This window comes from Ursus americanus, chromosome 25, assembly GCF_024610735.1.
Source record: "Ursus americanus isolate L20-20 chromosome 25, mUrsAme1.1.p, whole genome shotgun sequence".
Taxonomy (NCBI): Eukaryota; Metazoa; Chordata; class Mammalia; order Carnivora; family Ursidae; genus Ursus; species Ursus americanus.
In genome coordinates this window covers 8,496,446-8,508,251 of record NC_142151.1, presented here as the reverse complement: position 1 = coordinate 8,508,251, position 11,806 = coordinate 8,496,446, and the positions used below count along the sequence as shown (strand labels likewise).

General features: G+C 39.0%; 1 protein-coding gene across 1 annotated transcript; it reads left to right on the top strand.

Moving 5' to 3' along the window:
- Window positions 1-89: 89 nt before the first annotated feature.
- Window positions 90-1,245, top strand: MRPL51 (mitochondrial ribosomal protein L51). Its single transcript, XM_045781088.2, has 3 exons — window positions 90-325; window positions 410-520; window positions 928-1,245. The coding sequence occupies exons 1-3, from the start codon at window positions 247-249 to the stop codon at window positions 1,122-1,124; spliced, it is 387 nt and encodes a 128-aa protein (XP_045637044.1). The 5' UTR covers window positions 90-246; the 3' UTR covers window positions 1,125-1,245.
- The last annotated feature ends 10,561 nt before the right edge of the window (window positions 1,246-11,806 follow it).

Here is an 11,806-nt window from a genome sequence, read left to right as displayed (position 1 = left end):
GGGCGGGGCGAGCCGGGGCGGGGCAAGCCGGGACGGGGGAGGTGTCAAGGCCTCCGTACACCGGAACCCGGAGGGCGGGGCTTATGATTGGGGAGGGAGGGACCGAGGCGGGGTGAGTCTCAAGATGGATTCCTCCACTTAGTGCAGTCTGAGGCCAGCGCGGAAGGTCACTGTCAGCTTGAAGGCCGCGTGCGACGCTTTGCTTATGCTCGTGCGGTGTGCTTTTGTGGGGGAGAGACGAGAGCAATGGCAGGGAGCCTATCGTTGGGGGCAGGAAGGGCCCTATGGGACCGGGTGCCCTTGGCCTGCAGAAGCTTTTCTCTGGGTAAGTGGCTGATGTATAAAAACGCCCCGAGAACTGCTTGTCTGTAAGCGGCTCATATTCATTCCATTTCTTCCCCATCCCTAGGTCTTCCTAGAATGTTCCATGTAAGGCTCACTCTCCCTCCTCCCAAAGTGGTTGATCGTTGGAACGAGAAGAGGGCCATGTTCGGGGTGTATGACAACATCGGGATCCTGGGTAAGACACGACTCCATGGCACAGAATTTCAGAATGGCAATTGTGCCGTAAAGACTTTTTTTCACCTGTGTAGAAATGGTACCGTACTCAGTAGTAAGAGCAGACCCGTAAGTGTCTCTTTAGGTTGTGTTCACTGCTGTTAGTCCTTATAATAACTTTTTCACTTTACAGGCAAGAAAACTGAGGCACAGAGACGTTGTGTGATTTTCCCAAAGCAAGTAAATGGCAGTGTCAGAATTTGAACCCCAAGCAGTCTGGTTCCAGAGACTGTGCTCTTGATCATGTGGTGTAATGTGTCTTGTCTATAGACGTAGCTCAGGGAAATGCAACTGTGTGCTGAAGGCTGAGCCGGGTCGGGGCTGTTTTCCTCTTGTCTTGGAACTAATACGTTCTTTCACATTTCACAGGAGACTTTGAAATGCACCCCAAAGAACTGATCAGGGGCCCCAGATGGCTTCGGGGCTGGAAGGGGAATGAATTACAACGTTGTATCCGAAAGAAGAAAATGGTTGGAAATAGGATGTTCATTGATGACCTGCACAACCTTAACAAGCGCATCAGCTACCTCTACAAACATTTCAATCGACATGGAAAGTATCGGTAGAAGAGAAAGCCGGGAACTGTGGAAGAGTCATATCTGTCACCCCAGAGAGGGGGAACAGTACTTTTCCTTATAAGGAAAGGAATTTGTATACTCCCTGTAATAAAATAGGGCTTCTTTGGAATCTGTTATCCACACACTTTATTTTACTCTAGATGCTAGTTTTACTCATTTGTGTAGACTGTGAAGTCTGACTCATCCATAAGTCCTGTAGTCTTAGGTTTGGACCATTTGCCTTTTGCAGACTAGCCATACCTATAGCTTTTAAAAAAGAAAAATTATTGCTGGCACTTTTTGACATTTAGCCCTTCATGTATTGAAAGTGGTAATTTTTAATTGCCTCATAATTCTGTTATGTTAAATGTATTTTTAAAAACACTTTCACACTGGTTGAAATATAACAGATAAATGGAATTATGCTTCTGCGTTCTCATCAAAAATATTGGGTACCTTTTCTGAGCTGAGAATAGGAAAAACAAAATGTAGTAGATAATATGCTTTTCTAGTTAGGGAATAAAGATATATTCTCACAAGTACACTTTAATATGAGGCATTAAGTACCATATGAATGGTTTACATCCTAAGCCTGACTGATCATCAGAATCATCTTGGTAGTTTCACAATTTCAAAAGCCTGGTTCCTGCCTCCAAAGATTTGTGATCTGTAGAGCTGAGCTGAGTCTTGCACATCTATGTGTTGTTTTTTTTAAAAACACATTTTAAAAATGTATCCATACATACAATGCAAAATTTTAAATTACTAAAGTGAATCAGGTGAGAAGTTTTCTCACAGCCTGTTTTTCTGTGCTCCTTCACAGAGGTGACCACTCTTTTCCCAGAGGCAACCATTTTTAAAAGATTCTTTTTAGTCTTTGGACACACACTGTGCATGTACAAGCATATATTAACTGTGTATCTCCTTTTGAGAGGAGTAGGATTCCATTCTCACTGTTCTGTACCTTTCTTATTTACTTAATATAACTTGGATATTGTTTATATCCTCACATTCTCTACCATAATGTTTTACTAGTTCCATTTTGATAGATACTTAGATTGTTTCCAGGTTTTTACTCAAAGTATTACTCCTCTAGTTTTTGATAATTCTGATTGAAATCACTCAGGTAATTTTAATTAGACATGTTTGGAAACCTCTGACATGGAGATTAATGATCTAGATAAGAGATTGTATTTGGCCTAGTCAGGAGAGGTTTCCTAGAAGAGGTTGGAATTCAGTAAGGGAAGAAAGAAGTGGTAGAACATTTCAAGTGAGGAAGAGAAAAGTGCTCACTGGTGCATATGACCCAGCAATTCCACTCCTGTTGGGTATGTACGCAACACAAATGAGAACATGTTCATGCAAAAACTGGTACACAGACGTTCATAGCATTGTTATTCATAATGGCCAGAAAGAAGAAACAACCCAAATGTCTATCAACTGATAAATAAAGAAAATGTGTGGGAGTGCCTGGGTGGCTCAGTTGGTTAAGCGTCTGCCTTCAGTTTGGGTCATGATCCCAGGGTCCTGGGATTGAGCCCCAAGTGCTGGGCTCCCTGCTCAGCAGGGAGCCTGCTTCTCTCTCTCCCTCTGCCTCTCCTCCAGCTTGTGCCCCCTGCCTCTTACTCACTCTCTCTCTCAAATAAATAAATAAATAAATAAAATCTTTTTTTATCCTTTAAGATTTTATTTCTTTATTTAACAGAGAGAGAGCCAGCCAGTGAGAGAGGGAACACAGGCAGGGGGAGAGGAAGAGGAAGAAGCAGGTTCCCAGCAGAGGAGCCTGATGTGGGGCTCGATCCCAGGTCTCTGGGATCATGCCCTGAGCCGAAGGCAGACGTTTAACGACTGAGCCACCCAGGCGCCCCAAATAAATAAAATCTTTAAAAAAATCATGTATGTAAATTAGAAGTTCATGAACAGAAAATAACACATTTTGCAAAAACAAGCAATTTGTAACATCTATGGCTGGGGAGGGGAATAGGGGAAAAAAGATTAAAAAAATGAAACAAATCTTTCGATGGATAAGTAAAGATCATGTGGTGTTCCAGAAAACAATGTTCTATTTTTGTCTTTAGGGTTATTAATATTCTAAGAAACATTCATATTTATTTATTCCTGTTGGTTTCTTAAACTTATCAGTGTTTATTATAACAAGTCAAACTTTATGCACTCTGAAGTACCTTTTGGTATTCTCACCACCTATTACACAATGGTGTAATACACATGTACAATATATGTATGTTCATTGCTGGTTTGGGGTATATAATAAAAGGTAGTTCAAGATAGCTGTACATATTAGTTTTCTGGGGCTGCCTTAACAAAATATATGACTTTGGTGGCTTAAACAACAACAATTTATTGTTTCACATTTCCAGAGGCTTAGAAGTCTGAGATCAGTGTCAGCAGGATTGGTTCTCCTGAGGGCTGTGAGGGAGAATCTATTTCATGCCTCTCTCCTAGCTTCTGGTGGTTTGCTGGCAATCTTTGGTGTTCCTTGTCTTGTAAACATATCAGCCAGCTCTCTACCTTCATGTTAAAATGGCATTCTCCCCATGTGTGTGTCTCCAAATCTTCCCATTTTATAAAGATACTAGTCATACCAGAGTGGGGCCCCCTCTACTCCAATATGACATCATCTTAACTAATTACATCTGCAACAACCCTATTTCCAAATAAGATCACATTCTGAGGTACTGAGGGTTAGGACTTCAACATAAAAAAAAGTTGTTTAAAATATTTTATTTTTAAGTAATCTCTACACTGAACGTGGGGCTCAAACTCACAACCCCAAGAGCAAGAGTCACATGCTCCACAAACGGAGCCAGCCAGGTGCCCTGGGACTTTAACACAAAAATTTTTGAAGGACACGATTGAACCCATAACAATAGTCTTCAGTCTCCCCAGTACACACATATACCACACTGGTATATATCACGGACATGCATATATCTATCAATGTATCTACCACCTTCTTTTGCTTTTGTTGTTAGTTCTTGAAATTCATGATTCCTTATAGCTTCAATAGATTCTCCAGGTTTGATCTTGGAAGAGGAAGCCAGTGGCCTCTATTAGTTATCTTGTCAGGAAACTGGATTTACACTTCTCAATCCCCTCCTTTCTCATTAACCCTACCCCCCACTCCTCTTCATCATAGTTATCTCAGCATTTTAGCTTAAATCAGTAGGCAGTATCTACATTTTTAGGACCATGTCAATATTGTTTACTACATAGTGTACTGTGGAATAACTTGTGTTTCTTATTTAAAAACTCTATATCTTTATTGAGACACAATTTGCCCAATTCAATGGCTTTTAGTATAGTCACTGAATTGTACATCCATCATCATACTCAATTTTTGAACTTTTTCATCATTACTCCAAAATGAAACCCTATACCCCTTAGTTGTCACCCTCAATTCCTCCTCCCTCCCAGTTCTAGAGAGCCACTAACCCACATTCTGTCCCTATAGATTCTTGCCTATTCTGGATATTTCATCTGAATGGAATCACACCATATTTAATCCTTTGTGACTGGTTTTTTAAACTTAGCATAGTACTTTCAAGGTTCATCCGTGTCGTAGCATGTATCAGTACTTCATTCCTTTTTATTGCTGAATAATATTCCATTGTATGGATATACCACACCATATTTACCCATTTATCAGTTGGTGGACATTTGGGTTGTTTTTACTTTTTGGCTATTCTGAATAATGTGACCTATGAACATTCGTGTAACGAGGTTTTGTGTGGACATTTTCATTTCTCTTACGTATACACCTAGAAGTGGAATTGCTGGGTCACATGGTAACTCTATGCTTAACCGTTTGAGGAATTGTCAACTCTTTTCCAAATTGGCTGCATTATTTTGCATCTCTACCTGCAGTGTATAAGGGTTTAATTTCTCCACATGTTTGGCAACACTTGGTATTATCTGTTTGTTTGTTTGTTTTTCATTATAGCCATCTAGTGGTCATAAGGTAGTATCTCACTATGGCTTCGATTTGTATTTCCCTGATGGCTAATGATGTAAGGCATCTTTTCTTGTGCTTATTGGCCATTTGCATATCTTCTTTTGAGACGTAGAACTATGTTTTCTTTTAAGACCTTTATAGTTTTAGCTCTTACATTTAAGTTTTTGAAACATTTTGAGTTAATGTTTGTGTATGGTGAGGTAGGCAACCAAATTCATTCTTTTGCATGTTGACATCCAGTTAACCCAGCAGCACTTATTGAAAAGATTATTCTTTCCCCCGTTATATGGTCTTGGCACCCTTGTTGAAAATCAATTGACATAAATGTGAAGTAACTTCCATTTCTTATTTAACTTTTTGTTTTTCCTTAAGTTAATAATTATCTTTTTTGGGTATAATTTTCTATGTATCTATCTCCATTTTTTCCCCATATGTCTCACCAGACCTGTAAAAATACTTGTTCATATTATTTTTCAAATATTTAAACATGTCAGATACTTTATCAATTTTTTTTCTCTGGAGACTTTCCTGCAGTTTTTTCTATCTTCTTATTTCAGTCAGGACACTTTGTTTCTGGGTCTGCGGCACAGCTACCATTCCAAGGATTTTCTTTGACCAGCTCTGTGTGTGGACCCAGCATTCCATTCCTTACACCTATTGCCTTCTTCTTTCTTGTTTGCCAGAGTGCATCTTGTAGTAGCCTGCTTGAAAAGAGAGGTAAGAATTTGATGCTGAAAGAAGTCTATATTCTACCTTTTGATATATATTGATCTTTTTTTTTTATATTGACCTTGTATTGATAGTTTGGTTGGTATGGAATTCTAGATTAATGATCATTTTTCTTCAGAATCTTAAAGGCACTGCCACATTGTCTTCTATCTTCTTTTTTTTTTTTTTTAAGATTTTATTTATTTATTTGACAGAGATAGAGACAGCCAGCGAGAGAGGGAACACAAGCAGGGGGAGTGGGAGAGGAAGAAGCAGGCTCATAGCGGAGGAGCCTGATGTGGGGCTCGATCCCAGAACGCCGGGATCACGCCCTGAGCCAAAGGCAGACGCTTAACCGCTGTGCCACCCAGGCGCCCCTGTCTTCTATCTTCTAATACTGTACTGGGATGCCATTCTGATTCCTGTTCCTTTTTTCTCCTTTTTTTTTTTTTTTGAATTCTTTTAGGATCTTCTCTTTTTCCATAATATTCCGATTTCATAAAAATGTGTCTTGGTGTGCTTCTTTTTTCTTTGCGTTGGGCACATTATTTAATCCAGAAGGATTTATTCAATTCAGGAAATTTTTCTTGTATTTCTCTTATAATCCTGTTTTCTCATTTTATCTCATATCCTGTTTTCTCTTTTTAGAACTCCTATTAGTCAGACATTGGACTATTTGGCTTGATTTTCTAACTTTCTTTCTTATTTCCTATCTCTATCTCTGTTGGCTCTTGCTCTTGGAACCTTGTTCCTTATTTGTTTGCAATTGTTGACCACAATTTATATTTCTTGGAACTGTATCTGTGGAAATTCCCCAGGGCCTACATTGAAGATGAGCTCATCCAGAGAGGATTGCATTGCTTCTGCCTGGTGCTTGGTGGCACTATTAACCTAAAACGACTTTAAATTCTTGCCATTTTGTTTTTAGGAAAGAAAAATAAAAGATCTCCACTAGGCACCTAGGTTCCAGGCAAGAAATTTTCTATGAAGTCCCCTAGGGCAGTGTGGGTGTTAGTATATTTTAAACCCACTCTTACATGACAATATAAGGTTTCTGACTTTATGGTGGGGACCTTCTGTTAGATTTCCAACCCTAGAAAATCCCTGAGCTCTGTCTCTTATGCCATGGTGGCATCTGGTGAGGCTCACCATGTCTAAATTCAACTTTTTAGCAAATGCCCATAAGGCAAAACAGGCTTCAGTGCTCAGCTTATCTCTCTGAGTACCAGCTTTAACTTCGTTTTTGGTCTACAAAGTCTTTATTTTCTTGTCAGTTCATAAATGCATTTTTAAAAATAACCTTTGAGGCAAAAAATTTAGAATAACTAAAACAATTCTGAAAAAGAAATTTAAGTGGCAGAAATAATTCTATATGATGTTAAGGCTTACTATATAGCTATAGTAATTAAGACAGTGTGCTATTGGCAGAAGGAAAGACACACAGATCAGTGGAACTGAATAGAGAACCCAGAAATAGACCTGCACAAATATGCCTAACTAATTTTTTAAAGGGAAATAATAATACCTTTTTATTTTTCTTCTTTCAAGTTTTTATTTATTTAAAAAATTTTTAAATATTTTATTTATTTATTTGAGAGAGAGACTGAGCATGAACCGGGGGAGGGAGGGCAGAGGGAGAGGGAGAGAAGCAGACTCCCTGTTGAGCACGGAGCCTGATGCGGGGCTGCATTCCAGGACCCTGAGGTCATGACCTGAGCTGAAGGCAGGTGCTTAACTCATTGAGCCACCCAGGCGCTCCTCAAGTTTTTATTTAAATTCAAGTTAGTTAACATATACTGTAGTATTGGTTTCAGGAGTATAATTTAATGATTCATCACTTACATATAACACTCAGTGCTCATCACAAGTGCCCTCCTTTTTTTTTTTTTTAATATTTTATTTATTTATTAGAAAGGAGTGGGGGAGAGCATGAGCCGGGGTAGGGGCAGAGGGAGAGGGAGAAACAGACTCCCTGCTGAGCAGGGAGCCTGACATGGGGCTCAATCCCAGGACACTGAGATCATGACCTGAGCTGAAAGCAGCAGCTTAACCAACTGAGCCACCCAGGTGCCCCAGCAGGTGCCCTCCTTAATGCCCATCACCCATTTAGCCCATCCCCCCACCCATCTCCCCTCTAGTAATTCTCAGTTTGTTCTCTATAGGTAAGTCTCTTATGGTTTGCTTCCCTCTCTGTTTTTATCTTATTTTATTTTTCCTTCCCTTCCCCTATGTTCATCTGTTTTGTTTCTTAAATTCCACGTACGAGTGAGATCAAATGATATTTGTCTTTCTCTGACTGACAGATTTTGCTTAGCATAATACACTCTAGTTCTGTCCACGTTGTTGCAAATGGCAGCATTTCATTCTTTTTGATGGCTGAGTAATATTCCATTGTGTATATATACCACCACTTCTTTATCTGTTCATCAGTCGATGGACATCTGGGCTCTTTCCATAATTTGGCTATTGTTGATAGTGCTGGTATAAACATTGTGGTGCATGTGCCCTTTTGAATCAGTATTTTTCTATCTTCTGGATAAATACCTAGTAGTGCAATTGTTGGGTCATAGGGTAGCTCTATTTTAACTTTTTGAAGAATCTCCATACTGTTTTCCAGAGTGGCTGCACCAACTTGCATTCCCACCAACAGTGTCAGAGGATTCCTGTCTCTGTATTCCAAAATCTGTTTCCCCCCCCGAGTTGTTAATTTTAGCCATTCTGACCATTCTGAGGTGGTATCTCATTGTGGTTTTGATTTGTATTTCCCTGATGATGAGTGATGTTGGGCATTTTTTCATGAGTCTGTTGGCCATTTGTATATCTTCTTTGGAGAAATGTCTGTTCATGTCTTCTGCCCATTTCTTAACTGGATTATTTATTTTGGGGGTGTTGAGTTTGATACGTTCTTTATAGATTTTGGATACTAGACTTTTTTTTTTAAGATTTTATTTATTTATTTGACAGAGAGAGACAGCCAGCGAGAGAGGGAAGACAAGCAGGGGGAGTGGGAGAGGAAGAAGCAGGCTCCTAGCGGAGGAGCCTGATGTGGGGCTTGATCCCATAATGCTGGGATCACGCCCTGAGCCGAAGGGCAGAAGCCCAATGACTGAGCCACTCAGGCGCCCCTGGATACTAGTCTTTTATCTGATATGTCATTTGCTAATATCTTCTCCCATTCAGTAGGTCGCCTTTTAGTTTTGTTGATTGTTTCCATTGCTGTGCAGTAGCTTTTTATCTTGATGAAGTTCCAATAGTTCATTTTTGCTTTTGTTCCCCTTGCCACCAGAGATGTGTCTAGTAAGAAGTTGTTGTAGCCAAGGTCAAAGAGGTTGCTGCCCATGTTCTCCTCTAGGACCTTGATGGTTTCCTGTCTCACATTTAGGTCTTTCATTCATTTTGAATTTATTTTTGTGTATTGTGTAAGAAAATGGCCCAGCTTCATTCTTCTGCATGTGGCTGTCCAGTTTTCTCAACACGATTTGTTGAAGAGAATGTCTTTTTTCATTGGATATTCCTTCCTGCTTTGTTGGAGATTAGTTGGCCATAGAGTTGTAGGTCCATTTCTGGATTCTTTATTCTCTTCTATTGATCTATGTATCTGTCTTTGGGCTAGTACCATACTGTCTTGATGATTACAGCTTTGTAATACAGCTTGAAGTCTGGAATTTTGATGCCTCCTACTTTGCTTTTCTTTTTCAATATTACTTTGGCTATTTGGAATCTTTTCTGGTTCCATACAAATTTTAGAATTGTTTGTTCTAGTTCTGTGAAAGATGCTAGTATTATTTTTGTTGGGATTGCATTGAATGTGTATATTGCTTTGAGTAATATAGACAATTTAACAATGTTTGCTCTTCCAATCCATGAGCATGGAATGTTTTCCCATTTCTTTGTGTCTTCTTCAATAACTTTCATTAGTGTTCTATAGTTTTCAGAGTCACAGATCTTTTACCTCTTTGGTTAGGTTTATTCCTAGGTATCTTACAGTTTTTGGTGCAATTGTAAATGGGATTGATTCCTTGATTTCACTTTCTGCTGCTTTGTTACTGGAGTATAGAAATGCAACAGATTTCTGTATGTTGATTTTATATCCTGCAACATTGCTGAATTTGTGTATCAGTTCTAGCAACTTTTTGGTGGAGTCTTTTGGGTTTTTTACATAAAGTATCATGTCATCTGCAAATAGTGAAAGTTTGACTTCTTCCTTGCTGATTCGGATGCCTTTTATTTCTTTCTGTTGTCTGATTGCTGACGCTAAGACTTCTAGTACGATGTTGAACAATAGTGGTGAGAGTGAATATCCCTGTCGTGTTCCTGACCTTAGGGGAAAAGCTCTCAGTTTTTCCCCACTGAGGATGATATTAAGTGTGGATCTTTCATATATGGCCTTTATGATGTTGAGATATGTTCCTTCTCTCCCTACTTTCTTGAGGGTTTTTCTAAGAAAGGATGCTGTATTTTGTTAAATACTTTTTCTGCATCTATTGAGAGCACCATATGGTTCCTATCCTTTCCTTTATTAATGTAGTGTATCATGTTGATAGATTTGCAGATATTGAACCATCCTGCAGCCCCAGAAACAATCCCACTTGATCGTGGTGAATAATTCTTCTAATGTACCGTTGGATTTGATTTGCCAGTATCTTCTTGAGAATTTTTGCATCTGTGTTCATCAGGGATAATGGTCTGTAACTCTCCTTTTTAGTGGGGTCTTTGTCTGGTTTTGGAATCAAAGTAATGCTGGCCTCATGGAATGAGTTTGGAAGTTTTCCTTCCATTTCTGTTTTTTGAAACAGTTTGAGAAGAATAGGTAATAACTCTTCTTTAAATGTTTGGTAGAATTCCCCAGGGAAGTCTTCCAGCCCTGGACTGTTGTTTGTTGGGAGATTTTTGATTGCTGATTCAATTTCTTTGCTGGTTATGGGTCTGTTCAATTTTTCTATTTCTTTCTGTTTCGGTTTTGGTAGTTTATATGTTTCTAGGAATTTATCCATTACTTACAGGTTGCCCAATTTGTTGGCATATAGTTGCTCATAATATTATCTTTTAATTGTTTATATTTTTTTCAGTGTTCATGTGATCTCTCCTTTCTCATTCATGATTTTATTTATTTGGGTCCTTTCTCTTCTCTTTTTGATATGTCTGGCTAGGGGTTTACCAGTTTTGTTACGTCTTTCAAAAAACCAGTTCCTAGTTTTGTTGATCTGTTCTACCGGTTTTTTAAAAAATTTCTATACCATTTATTTCTGCTCGAATCTTTATTATCTCCCTACTTCTGCTGGCTTTAAGCTTTATTTGCTGTTCCTTTTCCAGCTTCTTTAGGTGGACTCTTAGGTTGTGCTGCCAAACTGGTTTTTGACAAAAGTGCAAAAGCAATTCAATGGAGGAAAGTTTGCTTTCTCAACAAATGGTCCTGGACCATTTGGACATCCATAGGCAATAAAATGAACTCTGACCTAAACTTTACACCTTATACAACAATGAACTCAAAATAGATCACAGACTTACATGTGAAACATAAAAATACACAACTTTTAGAAAATAAGAAAAAAATCATCAGGGTCTAAGCTAGTCAAAGATTCTTAGACTTTACACCAAAAGTATAATCCAAGGACAAGTTGGTAAATTAGATCTTAACAGAATTGAAAACCTTTGCTCTATGAAAGATCCCTTTAAGAGGATGAAAAGACAGGGGCGCCTGGATGACTCAGTTGTTAAGCGTCTGCCTTTGGCTCAGGGTGTGATCCCAGGGTCCTGGGATCGAGTCCCGCATCGAGCTCCTCTGCTGGGAGCCTGCTTCTTCCTCTCCCGCTCCCCCTGCTTGTGTTCCCTCTCTCACTGCTGTCTGTCTCTCTGTCAAATAAAGAAATAAAATCTTAAAAAAAAAAAAAGACCGGAAGAAACCACTTATTAGACAAACTACTTTATCTAGAATATTTAAAGAATTCCCAAAACTCAATAGTAAAAAAAAAAGGAACAACCCAATTAGAAAATGGGCAAAGGGCACGAG